The 23,748-nt window shown below is 28.6% G+C and overlaps 1 protein-coding gene across 1 annotated transcript in view; it reads left to right on the top strand.

Moving 5' to 3' along the window:
* LOC111680288 (lachesin) overlaps nucleotides 1–23,543 on the top strand; it is a 45,364-nt gene extending 21,821 nt beyond the window's left edge. The window contains exons 2-7 of the mRNA XM_046956194.1: nucleotides 3,485–3,701; nucleotides 8,273–8,431; nucleotides 9,103–9,231; nucleotides 22,829–22,979; nucleotides 23,045–23,187; nucleotides 23,461–23,543. Of these exons, the coding sequence (XP_046812150.1) occupies nucleotides 3,494–3,701; nucleotides 8,273–8,431; nucleotides 9,103–9,231; nucleotides 22,829–22,979; nucleotides 23,045–23,187; nucleotides 23,461–23,543 (873 nt within the window). The 5' untranslated portion in view covers nucleotides 3,485–3,493. The remainder of the gene's footprint in view (nucleotides 1–3,484; nucleotides 3,702–8,272; nucleotides 8,432–9,102; nucleotides 9,232–22,828; nucleotides 22,980–23,044; nucleotides 23,188–23,460) is intronic.
* Nucleotides 23,544–23,748: the final 205 nt, after the last annotated feature.

Below are 23,748 nucleotides of genomic sequence, written 5' to 3'. Positions count from 1 at the left end.
AGTCTAGTCATAGTCTAGTCATAGTCTAGTCATAGTCTAGTCATAGTCTAGTCATAGTCTAGTCATAGTCTAGTCATAGTCTAGTCATAGTCTAGTCCTAGTCTAGTCCTAGTCTAGTCCTAGTCTAGTCATAGTCTAGTCATAGTCTAGTCATAGTCTAGTCATAGTCTAGTCATAGTCTAGTCATAGTCTAGTCATAGTCTAGTCATAGTCTAGTCATAGTCTAGTCATAGTCTAGTCATAGTCTAGTCATAGTCTAGTCATAGTCTATTCCTAGTCTATTCCTAGTCTAGTCCTAATCTAGTTCTGGTCTAGTAATCCCTAAAATGGATCCACTAACCCCTGAAGTAACAACAGGATATGTGTCTGGACTAACAACTAGTTGTAGGTATTAAGTATTACCTTTAAGTGCACATATCGTTAGAACATTTTGTAGTTAGTTAAAAGCAAAAAAGAATCCTAAGAACACATCCTTACGACAACAATAGTGGTTACTAAAGTAGTAACTTATCATACTAACTAGCTGAAAATAGCAAATAAACTATTTATTTCATCCCAACTGCTAATTTGATATAAAAACCTCTACAAATACTTTAGTTTTAGATGCATTTCTGAGCATTTTTTGCTTAAATTTTAAATTTTTTACTCATGTTGTCTAAGAAGTTTGTTTTCATCTTATATTCTTACTTGATGACAAAATGGAAATTAAAGATATGTTTGCAAGTGTGTGTGTAAGTTTGATAGTATGTGTTACAATATTTACACATTTACTGCTACTTACGGTTACATTTCAATGTTTAGTTTTATCGTCTTGTTAGCAAAAGGTTTCTTTTTTTTCTTTGCACTTAATTTTTTCTAGTGTTCAATACTGCTCATGTTGCTGCTCATCTTAAATACACATCTCTATGGTTTTGTAAGTTTAAACGATATTTGACATTTGTTGCATTCTTGACACGTTTTTGGGGAAAAATTTGCTTAAAAAACTATAAAATTTTACAAACTGATCATTAGTAGGAAATAGAAATTTGCTGACTTAATATTCTTTGTAAAACGACAAAAAAATTGTCTTAATTTTAGTTTATTTCGTAAAATTTTATGCAATTTTCTAAATTTATTTTAAATATTTACTTAGCTTTTTGTTTAAAGTTTTTTATTTAAAAAATTTTCTTATTTTTTAGATTTTTCTCTTGAAAGTTTTTGTTTTAAAGTAATTGAAATAAAATAAGAAAACATTGTTACAGGTTTTTTTACTTCGTTTTTTTTTCTATATTAAGTCTACTTAAGTATGTTTAACTTTACTTTCATATTTTTGTTGAACGAAAACTTTGCAACAGGAACTTAATAATCAATGACAAGAAAATATGCTGGCTCTACGGTGTTTATACTACTGCCGTGCGTGTGTCTTTCGCTCTGTGTATTTTCAATATTGAACAGTAAGTCATTGAGTTTACAGGAAATAGTACTTGTAACAGCCCTTAAATGGGTTGGAACAAGAAAGTTAACCAAAAAAAGTATAAAAGTAAACGGAAAACAAAAAAAAACACCTTGTAAATTTTGTTTCAGTTTGTTAACGGAAACTTAAATAAAAATTAAATAATTGATAAAAATTAAGCACTTTAAGGAAGTGAATAAGAATATTGAATAATTTATTAAAATCATTTAGTAGCAATTAAAGATTTTGTGGTGTTTGCCGAGTAATTTAATAAGTCTACAAAACAACTATGAAAATTGAAACATTAATAAAATGTTTAAATTTTAGTGAGTTTAAGCTTTCTTAAACAGTTTAATTCAAATTTAAAGTTTTTATCGCTTTTTGCCTAATAACGTTAAAAAACGTTATTTGAGAAATATGTTAAAATTAACTTTAGAATACCACTTTATTACATTGTATAAATATATAACTTATCTTGAAAGTTTTTAGTGAAAATACGTCATAACGATGAAAATCGTTATATGAAAATTTATTTGAAAAATATGTTAAAAATTACTTTAGAATACCACTTTATTACAATGTATAAATATATAACTTATCTTGAAAGTTTTTTAGTGAAAATAAGTCATAACGATGAAAATCGTTATATGAAAATTTATTTGAAAATCGTTTTTAAACAATAACTTTAACATATTTTCGCTTAAAGAGATTATTGTGAACATATTTACGAAAAAAAAAACTAATAACGTTAAAAGTCGTTATATAAAAAATTTGCTATAAATTTATTTTTCAACAACCTTAACATTTTTAACACAACATCCACTTGTTCTCCAAGTTTTCTAAGAAATGCTAAACATTTTTCTGCCATTTTTACAAAAAACGAAAAAAGTCGTTATATAAGGGAGATGTCAGAAATATCTTTTAAATGCTAAAATTTGTATTTTATGTTAAAATTTAACTTATTTTTACAGTTTTTAGTGAAAATAAGTCATAACGTTGAAAGTCGTTATATAAAAATGCTGTTAGAAAACGTTTTAAAACAATAAATTGTGATTTTTTTTTGGTTAAGTGATGTTTTTTAACATTTTTTTAATAAAATTGACGAAAACTGTCGTTATTTGCAAATTTGCCTAGAAATTTATGGAGAAAATATGACATAACGATTAAAATCGTTATAAGAAAATTTTTACTAAAAATCTCTTTTTTAACAAATAACAAAATCACAATATATGCTATTTTTGATGTTGTATTTTAAATTAAAAAAAAAAAAACGGGAAAGAAAAAGTAAAAATTGTTTTTAACGATTAAAATCGTTATAAGGAAATTTTGTAGAAAATGGTTTAAAAATAAAAATTTTAACACTTTAAGCTTAAGAGAGTGATTGTAAACATTGTATTGTAAAATTTGTTTATAACAACTATAAACGTTATATGAAAATTATGATATCAATTTATGTTTAGTTTTAGCTTCCTCTAGTGGAAATCTAGTAAATGTTATATAGACTTGGAATCTGTTTGTAATCGGCCTCTGACATAAATATTTCCCCTATTTAATGGGTAATTTTAAATATTATCAAACTTAATGTAAATTTCAAATTAACATCAGTTAGCTGATGAATAATTATATTGACATTCCTTAAAAATTTTACATATATTTTATTGAACAAATATTTAATGGTTATAATTAACTTGACATCGTCAAATGTTAACATAACCTAAATGTTTTTAAAACAAACTGCAACTTTGTCAGTTTTTTTAGGTTTGTTTTAAAAAGCAGGAGCGCAGCACAGAAATGAAAATAACATTCTCCGCATTAACTCCTTTGAAATTACATTATCTACGTCTCTGTGCAATAGTCCTTCCTCTCTTCACATGACCAAACATTTTTTTAATATTTTTTTTTTCACTTTCATTTCAGTCCCCTCAAATGTATATGTAATCCCATAATAAACACATTTATTAAATGTAATGTACATTTCTTGTCCCTTTACAACTGAATACTTTTTTTTTCTCACATCATATTGACGCACAACTGTTTTCTTAACTCTTTCAGGTGGCATGGATGCATTTCGAACAATCAGCCATATTAACGGTACACAATCATGTTATAACACGTAATCCACGCATCAGTGTGACACACGATAAACATGATCGTCATCGCACCTGGTATTTACACATAAACAATGTTCAGGAAGAGGATAAGGGACGTTATATGTGTCAAATCAATACTGTGACAGCCAAAACACAATTTGGCTATTTAAACGTGGTTGGTAAGTTGTTGATAGTCGCAGCAGGAACATTTATATAAGTTTCCAAAAAAATCAATTTAATTGTATAAAAATCTCTTGAAAATCATATTTACTATAGCAACAACGACAACAATTACCAAGATTTCCCTTAACAATACTGAGTGGGGGGTTTGGTTGACAAACTATAATTTGTTTGTATTTTATAAATAAATTAAAAAGAAAATTTATTCCTTGCAACGTCTAAAAGAAAAGTAAAAATTTCTTCGTCTTCTCCTTTTATGCTTTCTTCGAAAATTGTAAATCAAAGCAAATATCTTTGGGGACCAAAGCACAGGGAAAATGAAACAACAGCAGGCTGGCAAGAAAGCACTGGTAAAACAGCAAATATGAGTTGAAAAAAATTATTTAAACTTAAAATTTATGCTTCAATGATTCCCACTTTAACATGCGTTGCTATCAAAAAAACATTTCAAAGCAAAGAGTAAAACGTTCGAACAAAATCACTTGCCACAATGTCATAACAGGAGAAATAATATGACTCCCTGCTATATCTTTATGTGGGTTCAGAACAGTGAACGCTACAAAGAGAAATACAAATTTTAGCTTAAACAGACCGATAGGAAACTTATAACCTACAATTGCAATTTAGTTTTTTTATAGAAAATATTATTTGCCTTTCCTCTCCTTGCTATATCTTCATGCCGTTCTCTGCTCTAGAACATGCAGTATTAGACATGGAGTATTATCCAACTTTTATTATTGCATTTTCTGCTATACTGCTGTTTTTTACATCATTTTCAACTTAATTGCAGCTTACATACTATTTAGAGGATAAACTAGTTACCTCACATGCCACTAGTATACTTAAAAGTAATGTACAGAGCAAAAAGAAGTAAACCGGAAAAATTTTTCAAACCCTACTAAATCTTGAAAATAACAACTGCTAGTTCTTAGTTCTTAACCCAATTGTCAATGCTTATATAATTCCAAGAACTGCAGGGTACTTAAAGAACATCTTCTTTCAACTTTACCACTAAATATGTTACCTCGAATGCTGATGTATCTCTACAGTTAAATCTTCCACATTTTTTGTATTTTTTGAGGGAATCTGAATTATAGAGAAAAATTTTTAATTGAAGAGGAAAAGAGAGAAATCAAAGCCATTGTTATATGTAGAAAATGTCTCTCAATAAGAGGCATTTTAAGTGTAGAATTATCTCCTAATTAGAGAGATTTTTAGAATAGAAAAAGTCTCTCAATTATAGACTGAATTCGTACGGAAAATGTCCCACCATGGAGACATATTTTTAATTGATAATGTCATTCAATTGGAGAAAGTTTTCTATAGAAAATATCTGTAAATATCTTCTCAGTTAGATATAGTTTTCGTATAGAAAATATAGTTTCTATAACTCTTAATTAGAGACTGTTTTTGTGTGGAAAATGCCTCTCAATTACAGACAGTCTTCTTACAGAAAATGCCTCCAATTTCGAGGACGGTTTTCGTATAAGGGTTTCTAAAGGGTTTCTAAAAGACAGATTTGGTATAGAAACTGCCTTTCGATTGAAGTTAGTCTTCGTATAGAAAATGTCGTTCGATTAGAGACACTCTTTCTCTCATCTAGAGACTGATTTCGAATAAAAAATCTCTTTCAACTATACTCACTTTTCGCATGGAAAATTTTTCTGGATTAAAGACAGTTTTTGTTTAGAAAATTTCTTTCAATTTGAGACATTTTCCGTATAGAACGTGTCTCTAGATTATAAACATTTTTGATATAGAATATCTTTTTTGAATAGAGATATTTGCCATATTGAGTGTTTCTCTCTCTTATGGATATTTGCCGTAAAGAAAATTTCTCTCAATTAGAGAATATTTATCTATAGAAAATTTGACTCAATAAAAGTTTTCATACAGAAAATTTGTCTCAATTGAAGACACTTTGCATAGGAAAGTTTCCAAATAGAAAATTTATATCATTTGAAGACATTTTCTGTATATAAAACGCCTCTAAAATAAAGTTGCCGTATAAAAAATATTTCTTGATATGAAACAATTTCCGTATAGAAAATGTCACTAATTTAGAGGTAGATTTTGTATAGAAAATTACTTTTGTTGAGAGAGAGTTTTAGAATAGAAAATTGCTCTCGTTTTGGACAGAGTTTTTGTATAGGAAATGACTCTCGCTTGGAAATAGTTTCCTTATAGAATATGTCTCTCGGTTGGATTGAGTTTCAGTATAACATTTCTCTCTTTCTCTTTCGATTAGAGATATTATTACCTAATGAGTCATACATTTCATCAGTTTCCACTTCTCTTTGTATAGGAAATGGCTCTCGTTTCGAGAGAGTGTTACGCTTAAACGTAGTTTCCATATAGAAAATGTCCTTTGATAGGATTAAGTTTCAATTTCTTTTTCTCTCTCGATTGGAGACTTTTTTATCTAATAAGACATTGCATTTCTTAAGTTACCATTCCTTTGCAAAAAACCTGTAATCCTCTCATTACCTAATAGAAATATAACTGCTTAAAAAGCCAATTAAATATTGTTCACAAAATCCAAGACTATATAAAACTATTAACTAAAACCATGACTACAAATAACAAATTACTTATAAAACTTAAGGTTTGATTACAAAAACTAATGTAAAATCATCAGTAGCGTTAATTTAATTTCAAAAAACCAAAAAAAAAAACTAGTGTCATCTTCATCATGCAGACAACAACTAACTCAAAAGCATCATCTCAATCTCACTCACTTAATATAAATAAATAAATTCTCTTGAAACAACAATCCTTAACGGGAAAAGTATTTTTATACTTTGCAGCGGAAGGAAACATTTGTCGTTAGAAAAGTGAAATAAAAACTTTTTCTTGAGACTTGAACAGGAATCTGCTACGTAAATGTCACACTTTTTGTCTTAACACAAATGTGAGTTGAGTAGCTTGCAACATACTGTTGCTGCTGTTGTACTGCTGTTGGTATAAATATTTATGTCTATGTTTTCTTAACGAAACCACAAACATGTCCTAATAACTTAAGATTTTATTTATTTTATTTTTTTTTGTTATTATTTGCTTTTGAAGAGAGTTTAAATAGACTATAGCTGTTATAGAAGGGAGGGATATAAGAATGACTGGATGTAAATAAAGTTCAGTAATGAAGGTAAAGGCGTAAACGAATTGAAAGTTAGCTTCAAGTGGTTTGAAAGGCTATAAGAAAAGTATTAGATCTAATTGAAAGACATTTGTATAAACTGAATCTAGTTTTAAAAGTACTAAGTAGTTACTATTTTAACACCAAGTAAACAATGAAGTAAATAGTTGCTACTTTGTGACACTTAATGGCAATAGAGATTATGCTTAACAGCCAATAAATGGTTCAGAGTATTTGATCTTTTTTTGTCTCCATGTAAACAATGAAGTAAATAGTTGTTACATTGTGTTCGAATTAAGACCTAAAGTTGGTAGACTTTAAAATTTCTTAGCTATTTGTAACCGAGACATATGATAGATCCAAGTTCAAGCTAAAATAATTATAACGAAATTTATTTAAACTACACATTTTAATGATACTTGTTCATCAAGTGTTCTTAGCAATATTCTAATTATCATCATCAGGAGCTGCTGCTGCAGTAGCTTTAGTCTTAGTCAGCCCTCCCTGTATCTCCGACATTCATTCATTTATTATTTGCCTTTATTTATACAGTTTGTAAGTTAGTTAAAGTTACACAATAAGCCATGACGAGAGTAAGTGGCAGGATAACAAGTCAAAAACTCATTTAGCCTCTTGGCCAAATAAATAAGTAAATAAACAAGTGTTTGTTTCCTTAACATTCTTTTCATCCACAAGAAGTTTGTTTAATGTAAGAAAAGCAACAACATTATTATAGTCATCATTTTCATCGTCGTCAACAACATCATCATCATCACCATACTCATCAACTTCTACTTTAGTTTTTAAATAACCACACAGGCAAGTGGGAAGGTAACTAATGCTCAGGCAAACTCTTAAAACAGGGAACGGCAAAATCTTAAGGTAAAACTGCTACTCTCATTTTAAAGTCACAATTTAAATTAATTTATCTGGAATTCTAAAGCCTTATAAAGAACAATACAACGTATCGTAAAAAAGATTAGTTTTCATATGGGAGAGTAAACTCGGTTATGCTCTCCATAATTATTGCCTAAACCTGCTTTAAGTTAATACTCTCGTTGCACTGTTTCAAGCATTAAGTCACAAATTTATTTTAAAATAAAAATCACTACTTTATTACCTCCTTAGTAACACATCAAGAGTGCTAGCAACTCATCTCAAGAGACAACTTAAAAAACCAACCAACAACAATAATTCCTTTAGAAAAAGTAGCAACACCATAACAAGGTTGTAAATAAACCAAAGTATCTTTACAATTAAGGCAACATAATAGAGAAAATAAACAAAATATGCACTCCATAAACTAAATTAGAAAACGTACTTAATAGTAACACAATTGTATTGTAAATCTTATATAATTGGTTTGTAGTATCTCATATGATTTTTTCTTATTGTGTCCTTTTTTTCTTCTTCTATTTTCCAAATTATTTACAGTTCCTCCCAATATAGATGATTCGCTAAGTTCAAGTGATGTCATTGTTCGAGAAGGTTCAAATATTTCATTACGCTGTCGTGCTAGTGGCAGTCCCAAGCCGGTCATTAAATGGAAGAGGGATGATAATTCAAGAATTACAATTAGTAAAAATCATATTGGTAAGTGATGAGAAGGAATAGGCAAAAGGACATAGAATATTTTACGATTTAAATTGTCACGTGACTGACAATGTTTATGTTAATTATCAACTATAAGTTAATTTTTGTTGCAAAGAGAATATGACTAGAATATGACTAGACAATGACTGACTAGACTATGACTAGACTATGACTAGACTATGACTAGACTATGACTAGACTATGACTAGACTATGACTAGACTATGACTAGACTATGACTAGACTATGACTAGACTATGACTAGACTATGACTAGACTATGACTAGACTATGACTAGACTATGACTAGACTATGACTAGACTATGACTAGACTATGACTAGACTATGACTAGACTATGACTAGACTATGACTAGACTATGACTAGAATATGACTACTAGACTATGACTACACTATGACTAGACTATGACTAGACTATGACTATACTATGGCAAGACTATGGCTAGACTATGGCTAGACTATGGCTAGACTATGGCTAGACTATCAGTATATAATAATCCTATGACTATAACTAAATTAACACTAGATATTAACTTCACTATAGCTAGACCATCATAAGAATTTCACTACACTATCACTACATTATCACAAACTATGTATTTATTTCGATAGATTTATAGTTAATATCTCTTAATTTCCATTTTGCTTACAGTAAATGAATGGGAAGGTGATACTTTGGAAATAACCCGAATATCACGCTTAGATATGGGTGCCTATTTGTGTATAGCATCAAACGGAGTGCCACCAACGGTTTCAAAACGCATCAAAGTCAGTGTAGATTGTAAGTATCAAAAAAAAAACACAATTTACGTAATTTAATACCCTACTAGAAGTTATTCCCTGTAACCTTAAATTCTTGTAAAAGAAGCTTTCAACTGTTTTTAATTTATTTGCACCTGTAACTATAGCTAGCTAAACTAAGCAACATTCTAAGTGCTGCTGCCAAACAACATTTGTTAATAATAACAAACAGAAAAAGCAGCAGCACTTGTTATGACTAATACTTCAAAAAGGCTTATGGATTTGTAAACACTTACTTTTCGAGGAGAGCAAATCCTTACATTACTACACGCAACTTTGGCGTTTGTTATATAGAGAACATAGTTTATTGCCTAGCACATGAGAAAACGAAAAAGTTTTTTTTGTAGCAAAAAAAGTTGAAAATCAAATGGTAATAGATGCAATTCTCAGTCACAGGATATAGGAACCGAAAATAGAAACGAAATTTACAAAAAAAGTGAAAACAGCAACAATTTTTTAGGCTTTATATAGAAAAATTCAGAAAAAATTGTTAACATGCAAATAGATTTTTGTGTACACATTTAAAAAAACTGGAAGCTTTGCAGATTTTCCTAAAAAAAACAATCCCTAAATCAAACACTATAAAACACAACAAACATTTTTTGCTTGCTGCAGTTGTGCTGCTTCAAACAACCTGCAGTGCCTGCAGTTTAAAGTGGACATGACTTGAAGTTTGTTTTACAAACAGTAACATGGAGTAGGCAATTCATTGGAATCCTTACACTCTTCTTTTTTTCGTATATTGTTTTACACATACATACATAAATAGATACATACATATAGATGTATGTTTTGTATCTATGTAGTTATATGCTGGTATGTATGGTAACAGCAACAATTGCTGGAATGTTTTGTCTGTACGATTAATCGGCTTAGGACGGGTCAACAATGTGACATTTCTACCATAAATGTCCTTTTAACAAATTAGGTTGTAGTATTAAAGGTCAGGGATTTTGATGGTGCAAATAAAAAAATGGCGTTTGCAGGCTAAAAATACAATAAAAGATGTAAAATTTTGATAAAATGTAATTGAAATTTTTAAAATCATTTTAAGGTTAAATAAAATTATTGAAATAAAGTAAAACTATGGAAAAAATTTGCGGCTATCTTCGTAGGTTGGTTCTTAATATTATTGTCGATTAGTATAGAGAACTAGGGTTCGATTCGAATAAGCGGGAAAATGTTTAATTTTTTAATAAAAATTCCATACCATAGATGGAAAGACGGATATTTCTATATCGTCTAAGAAAATTATGTTTAACCGATTTCTTTACGTTTCAAAACTTCCTGAAAATGTGTTAAAAAGTATGTTATGTAGTTACTTAATTACAACCTTTCACTCTTCTGGTAACGACAGAGTAAATTTATCATATGAATCACTTCCTGTACATGAACAGACGGATATTTCTATATAGATTCAGAAAATTATTTCAAGCCGATTTTTTTACATTTCAAAAATTCATGAAAATTTGTTTTAAAGTATGGTACGTTTTTATTTAGTTACAACATTTCCTGATAACGACAGAGTAAATTGATTAAATAAATCACTTCTTCGACATGGACAGACGGACGGACAGAAGGACGAACTCTTCTATATGAGTCCGAAAATGACTTTGAGCCGAAATTTTACATTTTACTCATCATTAAAATAAGGTTTAAATTTGAGCTACTTACGTGGCCTTAACTTTTCACCGTTGTGAGCAAAGACGGAAGGACATTTCTATATCAAATCATAAAACGTTTATGAACCGATTTATCTACATTTAAAATATGTGTAAAAATTGGTCTGAAAATATGTTATAGTTATGTCATCTCAACATTTCATCATTAGTACGACATAGAGTAAATTTATAATATAGCTGCTTGTAAAAGGAAGGACGGACAACATTATATCGAGTCAGATTAATAGTTCGATTCAATTTCTATGCTTTTTAAACATGTCTCTCAAATCTGTGTTTTAGTTATGTCTAATCACAACCTTTCACCTTTACTATGCAATCGAATATAATTTCTTATTTGTTTAAATATTTTTGCTGTTCAATGTTCATTTTCTATTTGATTAAATCCTTAGATAAATATTTGTTGAAAAAATATTTTCTTATTGTTGGTTTTATACCGAAAAAATAAAAACAAAAAAAGCTAAAAATGATAATAAAAAAACAACAAACAACTATAAATAAAATTCCCCAAAAAAAAGAAGAAAAACAAAAAGAAATACGTTACAAATGTCATGTGAATACAAAACGACTTTTTAAAGTAATAGAGCAACATTAGCTTGACAATACAACAAATACATTTGAACTGACATGTACAAACAAATACAGACACGAACACGACCCAGCAGTTCGAAGGGTCATTTAGGTATTGCGTAATCTACGTTTAAGTTTAACTTTATTAAGATCATATATCACTTTGATTACAAATGAAAACTAAATTGAGTTTAAAACTGCAGCTTGATTACCTAGGACCTTTAAAGTAAACAATTGAAAATTAGTGGCGAAAAATTCGGTTTAACAAGGATCACCTGCTTAATTGTAATAGAGAGTGCTTTACCATCGCAGATCTATAAGAGTATTTGTGCTTAAACATCAAATGGCCTGTTTGAATCAATATGCATGTACATGTATCTCTCTATATGTAAGTATTTGTTATAATATTTGTGTCGAAATATGCCCGTCCGTCCTTCCATTAGTCTGTCTTTCTTTCTGTCTATCTATCTGTATGCTGAGTTAGCAAATAACATGTGTCGTCAGTTTGTTGCACAAAAGCAACAAATCAGTATGCAATCTAACAAACCATCAGGATCACATACACATTTGTACAACATATAGCATTAAATGTCACATACTCTAGATCCCTCTTTGTCTCTCTCTCTATCTCTCGCCTCTACCTTTAATTCCCCACAATTCCTACAAATGAAACAAATATGTATTTGTAGCATATCGGTACAAAAGGATTCAACAATTCAGTTTGTTTAGTTGCTTTGGTAAAAAACGCACGTACTTTTGTTTTGCAATAAAAACAAAACAAAATAAAATAAAAAAACTTTAAAGAGAACAAAACACACACAGATGTCGCTTTTAGCTACAAAACTATTTCTTTTTTTTTTTTGTACTCCCAAACATTTTTTTAGTTTTATTTAAAATTTACCCAATAAGGATACAAATAAACACATATAAAAATCCACAAAAAAACATAGAGAGCAAAAAAGCGAAAGAAAGAACAAAAAAAAAAAACATTTTTGCAATAAAAATGAAGCATACAAACGTGGTCAGTTAAAAAGGACATGTTGCAACAGCTGTCACATCTTGTTTAACGAATTGTGGCACTAATGTTTATATATGTATGGGAAAACATACACACATATTTAGCTTGTAATGGAATATTAACAAGGACAAAGTATTCATGCCAAAGGAAACAAACGAATAATAATCATAAATAAAAGAGAACAAAACATATATTTCACTTTGCTTTTAACTAAAATAAACTGATTTTTATTGAAATTATAAATAAACTCAAAATTCATAAATAAAGACAAAACACATGCAGTAAATCTTTATTTTAAAGTTTTTTTTAGTTTTTTGTCTTTTCTAGTAATAAACTCTGACATTTGCTTTGAGTTGTTGCTTGTTGTTAAATTAACATTTTGTTTTATGCTGCAGCAAGATACATGTATGTGTCCTTAATTAGTATGTCATACATTTAAATTTTCAAATTGATCAAAGGAAATGCGCATATCTTGAAATATGAAATTTGGGTTGATGACAACTAATTGGAAGTCATCATAGTGATATATGTAATTCGTCAACAGAAAATCACTGCAAGATAGCTGTAGTCATAATGGAAAGGATATTGTTGTCTTGCAAATCTTTATACAAAATGTGTTCGTTGTAATTATGGAAATAGAATTGGAACATTAGAAATACTTAAAGCAGATGGAGGAATGAGTTGAGGAGTAACCAACGAATTCAATTAAAATTAATTGTAAATTAAAAATGTACTATTACAACAGTAAACTATTTGAAGTTCTGTAAGGAAGGACCTGTTTTACTTATATGACCTACTAACTCAATCACGAACTAACTAACTCACTAACTAACAAACTAACTAACTAACTAACTAACTAACTAACTAACTAACTAACTAACTAACTAACTAACTAACTAACTAACTAACTAACTAACTATTTAACTAACTAACTAACTCACTAACTAACTAACTCACTAACTAACTATTTAACTAACTAACTAAGTCAATCACTAACTAACTAAGTAACTAACTAACTAACCAACCAACTAACTAACTAACTAACTAACTGACTAACTAACTAACTAACTAACTAACTAACTAACTAACTAACCAACTAACTAACTAACTAACTAACTAACTAACTTACTAACTAACTAACTAACTAACTATCTAACTAACTAACTAACTAACTAACTAACTGACTAACTAACTAACTAACTAACTAACTAACTAACTAACTAACTAACTAACTAACTAACTGACTAACTAACTAACTAACTAACTAACTAACTAACTAACTATCTAACTAACTATCTAACTAACTATCTAACTAACTGACTAACTAACTAACTAACTAACTAACTAACTAACTAACTAACTAACTATCTAACTAACCAACTAACTAAGTAACTCACCAAGAAAAAATTTAATTAAGTTCTATCTCGAGCTATCTAATCCCTGAGCATTGCTGTCCTATTGCTTTACTTCCGATCTCTTCCGTTTACAACTACGCAGATGTGATGACCGCTGTCGGCAACAGAACCTAGAGATGTTGTTTGATAGACTAAAATATGAATCCATCAAATCCATCATCCATAACTTAGGTAAATCTGGTATAAAGACAGTTTTCTCTAAAGATACCTGGACTAGGAAGAAAAATACAATAGTATCGCTTGTATAAGATACCTTTTATCCATCATCATTCAATCCAGTACACTCGTCACTCATACAACACACTCCTACAGAATAACATCCGGTACACTCATTCTAGTTATATGTATCGGTGTGTGTGTAATGCGTATACCCCTACATTTATACTATATTATATATAATTAACACCAACTCATTTCCAATACTTAGTCCCACAGCAACTTATATCTGTTATCATTCGGCAACAGCATCGAACTTTCCGAATTTTAAACGACAATTTATTTTTCACGATTTTGGGTTAAAACCACAGCCACTACATGGATCCCGAAAAAACTTCTACCAACTGACTAGCCAGGACAAAGTCTTGCGGGGAACTGGCCACCCGTAGTACTATATTATTTAGTGTTTTGATTCGAGCACATGTCAAATCATTTCAAAGAAAGTAAGCGTGAGAAGGATGTTTCATTCCGTTTGTAATTTCCACAATACAATTATCCGACCCTATAAAGTATATTCTGAATCCTTATAGATTAGTCAAGTAAGACATGTCCGTCTGTCTGTTTGTCTGTTCTGTTGAAATCCAAAAGTCTTCGAGAAATTGTTTTTGTTATTGCACAGTAACGGTAGAAAATATAAAATTTGGTATATTTTAAACCTTTCCAATATAACGCCAATAATCTCTCACTTAGAAATCACTTCAATACCTTGTCATTAAAACATATATTTAGAATAATTAAAACCCATTATTTTTAACTCAATTTCAAGAAAAAATTATACCTTTAAAATAATCAATAAAGACAAATTTAACTCCTTTACCTAACTAAAACCAACATAAAAAAGAGAATTACATCCTTTCATTTATTTTACCAGAAAATGGTTCATTAAATCTTTTTTTTTTTTTTTGCCCTACACTTACAAATTAGCTAAAGGAAATATCTTTAGCAAATACTTGTATACTTCATCATTCATGAGCAGCACAAACACTCTTGTCCTCTAATAGTCACTCCATTACGACACAGTTTCAATATTTAAGTGCGAGATGAGAGTAACAATGAGTTGTTTAACAATCACTAGAACACACCGCCACACACACACAAAAGGACGTGTAATTTGTAGACAAATACTCACGCAGGACACTAACTGGTTGGCTGCTACACACTCTAACACATTACATAACTACCAGCGCAATTGTAATGAACGTCAAACAAACGTTAACGAAATGAGGAAATGACAGTGTCAATTGTTAAAACGGTCATGTGCCATTGATTCGAGGGAAAGGGGGGCAGAGGACCAAATTGGAAGAAGTATAAAGCGTAGAGTAAATATTTACGAAAAAGTGCTACTGTTTAACCCTTGAGTTTTGGTAAAGGAATTATTCTTAATTAAAAATTTTACAAAGTGACCTCCGGGAGGTTAGTGGTTAGTATTTTAGTCAGATAGACTGGAGGTGGTAGGTTCGATAACCACTTGAGGTACTAGTTAAGGAGCAAAGAACAGGCTGGATAGAGGGAACTAATTAACTAACTAACTAAGTAACTAACTAACTAACTAACTAACTAACTAACTAACTAACTAACTAACTAACTAACTAACTAACTAACTAACTAACTAACTTAATAACTTACTAACTAACTAACTTACTTACTTACTTACTTACTTACTTACTTACTTACTTACTTACTTACTTACTTACTTACTTACTTACTTACTTACTTACTTACTTACTTACTTACTTACTTACTTACTTACTTACTTACTAACTAACTAACTAACTAACTAACTAACTGACTACCTAACTAACTAACAAACTGACTAACTAACTAACTAACTAACTAAGCAAGTAAATTTTGCATAAAATTCTTATTTTACACAAAATTTACACTTTACACAATAATTAACACATATCGCAAAATGTTCATTTTACACAAAATTATACACTTTTACCCCAAAGTTATAATTTTACACAAAAAAGTATTAGTTATATATTACATTACCTTATAGTGTAAACAATAGCTTTATACTATTTCATTTAATTACTAATTATAACAAGTTCTTCTTTTGTTTTCGAAATGATCATGCCAATTAAATTTAACATTAAGAACTTCAACACAAAATTATCCTTAACATCCTTATTAGGGTTAAAGCAATAAAATGTCTCAACACCTTGTTCAACACTTCAGCTAAACCCGTACTTATTTCATTTTCCTCTTTCTGTATTTATTTTATTTATTTTTTTCTTTTTCTTTGGGGCCTTTTTTTACGAAAAAGAATCAATTGTAATTTAAATCAACGTTTAAGTGGCTTTCTACAGCTTGACAAGCCAAGCAAATGGTCATTGTATTTAACAAAAACGAAAAGGAAGCGAAGAAAATAAAAAGGACAATTTCCCACACAACTGCCTGGAAAGAAGAATAAAAAACCCTTAAGAATTTACCACAAATTTTTTTTAAAATGGTCAAGTAGTTGTTGTCTTTTTGTTAAATCAAGAGCTTAAGATTTTTATATCAATGACACAAAAGCTTAAAAATCATTATAAAAAAAGAAGAACAAATTTTAAAATTGCTTGATTTTTTATTACAAAAAAAAAATAATATAGAACTATTCAAGTTTCTTTAGTTTATTTTCAAGTATAACTTAAGCAATAAGAAGAATTTATTTTTCTTTCTTTTTTTCTCAAAACAATTGCTCAACCATATACAAATTGATTTTCAACAGATTTTACATGAATACAACAATATAAACTAATATAGCCAAACAAACACATATGTATACACATCACAGCAATAGCAAAAGGATATACAAGGATGTATTTTGTATTGGTTTATGCAGAAAGAACTATTACAATAATAAACAACTGCTTAACATATCCTGTGACTTATGTATGAGAATTTATGTGAATGTATGTGAATATGTATGATGGTATGATAATGATGTGTTGAAATGTTATCTAATATGTTGTGTAGTAAGAAGAATCTTTACATTTATACATAGTCTCTCTAAGTTTACATTTATATGTATGCACATATGTATGTGTAAATAAGTACAATATTATAGTCTGCTGAAAACTACATTGTAAAAGTTCTAAATTACATATGCATTACATTCATCACTTTATAAAAGATACATACTTACATACTGCATAGCTGTACGTATGTACATACATATGTTTGTATGTATGTTTACAAGGCTACAATATGTGGCAATAATACTCATGCATCCTTATAAATGTTTAAGAATTTCAACTTTAATATAAGAAGATAAGTTTAAACACAATTGTACTTTATGTTAACATTAACACAGACTGATAGAGAATTGCTTAAACAATTTGTGTAAAAAAATTAATATTTGGGTAGAAATAAGTTTGTGTAATAATTATATAAAAATGTAATTTTGTGTAAAAATAAAATTTCTGTTTCAAAATATAATTTCTGTGTAAAAGTAAAATTTTTGTGTAAAAATAAAATTTTTGTGTTAAAATACCATTTTTGTGTAAAAATACAATTTTTGTGCAAAAATACAATTTTTGTGTTAAAATACAATTTTTGTGTTAAAATACAATTTTTGTGTTAAAATACAATTTTTGTGTTAAAATACAATTTTTGTGTTAAAATACAATTTTTGTGTTAAAATACAATTTTTGTGATAAAATAAAATTTTTGTGTTAGGCTACAATTTTTGCGTAAAACTACAATTTTTGTGTTAAAATAAAATTTGGTGTAAAAATACAATTTTTATGTAAAAACTAAATTTGTTTTTCAAAATACAGTTTCTCTGTGAAATTAATATATTTGTGTAAAAATAAAATTTTTGTGTTAAAATACAATTTTTGTGTTAAAATACAATTTTGTGTAAAAATCAAATTTTCTATGAAATTTTGACTTAAAATTATCATTTTGAAGTACAATTTCAGTTTTGAAGAAAACTTTACATTTTGAAGCCAAATTTACATTATGGCTTCAATTTTAAAGTAAATTTACATTTTGAAGTAAATTTTACATTTGGAAGTACAATTTTCATTTTTAAGTAAAAATAACTCTTTAAGTAGAACTCACAATTGGAATTGAAATATAGCACAGACATTTTGATGTAAAATTTACATTTTGTTGTAAAAATGTAGATTTGTGTAGACAATTATAGTTTAAGTGGACTCTAACTCTAGTTAAAAAGTAATTATGGACGAATTTCAAATGTATAAATTGTTACTCTGTTTAAGCATAGACACAAGTGTATGTATATTTACATGTAAGTATTGTGTATGTTATGGTTAGTAGTATATTATCATGTTTTACTAGAGACTTCCACTAACTGAGAATACAAATAAAAAACCAAAACAACAATAGCAAATAAGTAGATAAACAAACAAATAAACAATTGTTGTTGGTTTATAGTTGGAACTAATACAACACAAACATAAACAATACCCCCATAAAGGAGTAGAGCAGGACGAAAGTTGTCTATAGAAGTAAGGAAGGGGAAGGAGGAAAAAAACAAACAACTACAAATCAAAGTCATTGAAGCAAATACTAACAGACTAACATTTCTTCAATATACTTACATTCACAACGTAATATCTCTACACACTTACACACACATTTAATTTAAAGACGAAGAAGATCCCTAAAGTTTTTCTTTGTAGGAGAGAAGAAAACCCCTTATAAAAACTAAACAAAACAGAATAGACTAAAGTAGAATTTAGAAAAAAAGCAAGGATTTTATAAAGCAAACAAATAGTGCTTATAAAAATTGATAAATTTGAACAAACATTTCAACCACAAACAATAGAAATAGAGACCAGAAAAAAACTAAATAAATGAAAAAAGAAAACTAAAAACTAATAAAAATGCAACAACTTTTTATAAACTACAATGAAAATATTTTTTATTAATTTGAGGAATATATTGTGGTATGTGATTGGTTTTGATATATGTGAAGAATAAAAAAATTTTCATAGAGTAAAAACTGGTCAATAAATCTGTTAAAAGCTTCCTCTCTCTGGTACTAAATTGTCACCAAAGCGTTTATAATTTTTCAAAAACATCCATAGTCAAATGTGCGACAACACTATGAAATTTTGATAACGCAATGTTGTTAACATTTTAACGTTGTTAGCTTACAGCTTACATTGTTGTCAATAGTGAGCTTATCACGTTAACATTTAGATAACTAATGTGTATAAAAGTTATATTTTGATAATGATTTGTTGCAAAGTTGACAACGTTGTGTTGTCGTACATATGTAAATATCTTGACAACGGATGTTGTTAGAAAATTATAAACACTTTGGTGTCAATTTGGTACCAGGCATTACCTATACAGAGGGGAAAAAATATACACGGCTACAATACTAACACAAAGTTGTCAACATTGTAACTTGGTTAGCAAGCGAATTGTTGACAATAATGAGCTTATTACGCTTGTTAATATTTAGACAACTAATGTGTATAAAATTTAGATTTTGACAATGATTTGTTGCAATGTTGACAACGTTGTGTTGTCGTACGTATGTAAATATCTTGACAACGGATGTTGTTAGAAAATTATAAACACTTTGATGTCAATTTGGTACCAGGCAAAACCTATACAGAGGTAAAGTGTGTATAATTTTTCAATAACATTTGTTGTCAGATATCGTAAGAAAATACTATGTAATATTGACAACGCAAAGTTGTCAACATTGTAACTTGGTTAGCAAGCGAATTGTTGACAATAAGGAGCTTATCACTTTTGTTAACATTTAGACAACTAATGTGTATAAAATGAAGATTTCGACAATGAATAAATTCAATGTTGACAACGTTATGCTGTCGTACGTATGTATATATCTTAACAACGGATGTTGTTAAAAAATTTTACACACTTTGGTGTCAAAATGTTACCAGGCGTATATGTTTCTCACCTCTAAGTATAAGCTCTTAATGCAGTCGAAATTATATACCAACCCCTGGAAATATTAGCAAAGTATCTTTTTCAAGGACTTTTTCAAAAAATCTATATTTTCTCTTGAAAATAGTTTTTTTCACCTTAATGGCTTAACTCCATTATGAATGAATTTGCATTATTTATAATTCTGCTTAATGATAAGTTTTTTTTATACAAATCCTCGGTTTTTTTTTTCTGCAAAAGCCTTCATTGTGTTTTCAACAATATAAATTATTTTGAATTGTTAATTTTTGCCTTTTTTGTTAGTTAATTTATAATAATTCTCTCAAGCAATCATTTGATTAAAGTAAATAATCTACCTACACTGATTATACAGCATTTTAATATTAATAAAATCATAAAATAATAAACATAAAAATAAAACTACACTTTCCTGTCCACTGCATCACAGCCTTGGCAGCAACCAAAAAAAGGACAACTGAACAACATTTAAACCCACTTAACAATAAATTTGTAATTTACACAAAAAAAAAAAAAAACAAACTGAACAAAAATAAAACCCTTTTTTTCTTCATTAAAGGACTCTTTATGAACACCATGCTGCCTTAATTAGTGGCAGAAAAAATTCTCCAAAACAGAATTTCATTTTGTTAATAAGTTTCGTTGGACAACAACCTCATTGAAAGCATTCAACATTATTGTCCTTTTTTTGCTGCTGCTGTCTTGTCCTCACAGAATTAGTACATATTATAATTGTCCTTGTTGTCAAACCATTTTTAAACAGGTAATAAAGTTAATGACAAAAAAAAAACGGAAAAAATATTACTTAACAAAAAAATTCATAAAAAATTCACGGAAAATAATTCGTAATAAACAAAAGTATTTTTTAACACAAAAATAAAATACAAAAAAAACTTTAGCAGCCTGTAGAGAAACAATGAAAAAATAATCCTTATTTCAACAAAGTTTTTTTTTTCGTTTCAAGTCATTCATTAATATTTTATGGTTAAAGATTTGAAAAGGGGTTGATTGTTGTTTGTAACAGTTGTTTTTCTCTAGATGTTAAGGAAGATGTTGCTGTTGTTGGCTGTATAGTTGGTTGTAGGTGACAAATTCATTTTTTAATTAAGAATCATAAGATGCAGAAATATCACACTTTTTTGTGTTTGTTTTCAGCCATGAATACCTACTTAGGTTTTTTTTTACATAAAAAAATAATGATAATTACCACCCATTATGTTTTTCTGGATTTACAGTAATATATTTTTATAATTTTTGCGGCTTTTCTGTATTTCTGAAACATTTTGTATTATAAACTTATTTTGAAAAGAAATATTTTTATTCGTTTCTCGCAAGCAACTTAAGATGTGAATTAATTAACCCATTAAAAAAATATTCTGTAATTTAATTATATTTTATTTTGAACACTAACTAAGCAGAAATAGAACAGAACAAGAACAGAACTAGAACAGAACTAGAACAGAACTAGAACAGAACTAGAACAGAACTAGAACAGAACTAGAACAGAACTAGAACAGAACTAGAACAGAACTAGAACAGAACTAGAACAGAACTAGAACAGAACTAGAACAGAACTAGAACAGAACTAGAACAGAACTAGAACAGAACTAGAACAGAACTAGAACAGAACTAGAACAGAACTAGAACAGAACTAGAACTGGAACAGAACTAGAACTGGAACAGAACTAGAACAGAACTAGAACTAGACCTAGAACTGGAACAGAACTAGAACACAACTAGAACACAACGAAAACAGAACTAGAACACAACTAAAACAAAACTTGAAAAGAACTAGAACACAAATAGAATAAAACAAGATCATATGTATGTACATATATTTGTATCGCTTTTATAGGATTAATTTTATACCTTTTCAAACTATGCATAACAATTCCGTTAAGATGTTTTCTCACAACTCTAGACACAATACCAAAAACTATATGCTAAAGAAATAAGGCTAAGACTTACTTATGAATTATAATAAAGGGAAATATTTGTTTTGCAGTTTTCTGCGAACGAGTTTCTTTTTAAGGGTTTTGTCTTCCTAGAAAAAAAGGTCCTTTAAAAATAAGTGAGAAAGAGCAGGATAAGTTTACTTAAAACCACCAATATAAGTATGAATATAAGAATAAGAAATATGTGCTGTGAATTATGTAAAAATCAAGACGCTTATTTAAATGAAAAATTTACTTTTTTTTTAAGCTTGACAAAAAAGTTTCCCTTAAGTCGGAGGAAAACTTTCAGCTATATATGTATGTAGAGAAAAGAGAATGAAAAAAATAATATTTTTCAAAACTTTAGTAGTATGTTTGGAAAATAAGGAAGATGTATTTAGTTTTTACTTTTTTTTATCTTATGAAAAGTTTGCTTTTGCTTTCAGCAGGTTTTTGTTTAAATCTTTTTTTATTTATAAGAGTAAAAAAGGGAATGACATGTTTTGCATGTATAAGGTGTAGAAATAGAACAAATACATTTTAAGCAGATTTTTAATGTAATTTCCATAATTGATTTCTTAGATTTTTATCTAAATTAAAACAAAAAATCATAAATAAAATTTTTTTTTGCGAATAAACTAAAGAATTTGTAAAGAAAGGAAAAGTTTTCTTTTTTTATTATAACATAATTTTAAATATTTTCCTTTAGGCTGTTGTTAAGTATTTAAATGAAATTAATCAAATTAGTAGAGGCTGCTGGTTGGTGGTGTGCGGTTTGTGTTTTGGGTTTAACCTTTTTTTTATTTAACTTTTATATTTTTATGACTTTTTATTTTCATTTCAGTTCCCCCTATGCTGTTGATACCACATCAATTGGTGGGTGCCCCTGAAGGTTTCAATGTTACAATCGAATGCTTTACCGAGGCTCATCCCACTTCCTTAAACTATTGGACCAGAGGCGAAGGACCAATTATACACGATTCCAGTAAATACAAGTAAGTTTTATATTTTATTTATTTTTTTTTAATACATAAAATATTCAAATTTTATTTTCTTTTAGAGTGGAGTCTAGCATTGGAGTGCCTGTTTATAAAACCCATATGAAATTGACAATTTTAAATGTGGGCAGTGGTGATGATGGAATCTATAAATGTGTGGCCAAAAATCCTCGCGGTGAAACGGATGGCATTATTAGACTTTATGGTAAGTTTTACTAAAGAAAATCTTAAGAAAAGTTAAATCTATATTATTGATTTACATTCTTGAGTGTTTGTAGCATGTTAATTCCATTCAAAACTAAAAAAATCTTAAAATATTTAAATTTTTATTCAAAGTTGCTTTTTGTGGCTTTAGTTTTCATTTGTATTCACAGTCGTATCAGTCATTTGTTTATTCATTTATTCATTACTGTATTAAGTCATTTCTTTAATGGCTTAATATACAATTTAATAATAAAATTTTGCATAAATTTTATAGAAGAAGGCAAATTAATACACTCGAAAAATGTTGTGATAAAATCATCTATACTGACAAAACTCAATTCTACCGAAAGATTCTAATACCTTACGATTACAAGTCTTAGGACAAACTATAACACATACATATGTATGTATGTTTGTATGCAAGAAATCTTTAATTTGTGAAACAATTTTAAATTTCTACAATTCCATGAGTGTAGAGTAGAAAACCACCGATATAAATACCAATTTGTATTGTAGCTATATGATATACATACAGTTATTCTCATATTTATATTAATATACA

Source organism: Lucilia cuprina, chromosome 2 (genome assembly GCF_022045245.1).
Source record: "Lucilia cuprina isolate Lc7/37 chromosome 2, ASM2204524v1, whole genome shotgun sequence".
Taxonomy (NCBI): domain Eukaryota; kingdom Metazoa; phylum Arthropoda; class Insecta; order Diptera; family Calliphoridae; genus Lucilia; species Lucilia cuprina.
Note: the sequence above shows the minus strand (reverse complement) of the source record. Positions and strands in the feature narration are given on the sequence as shown.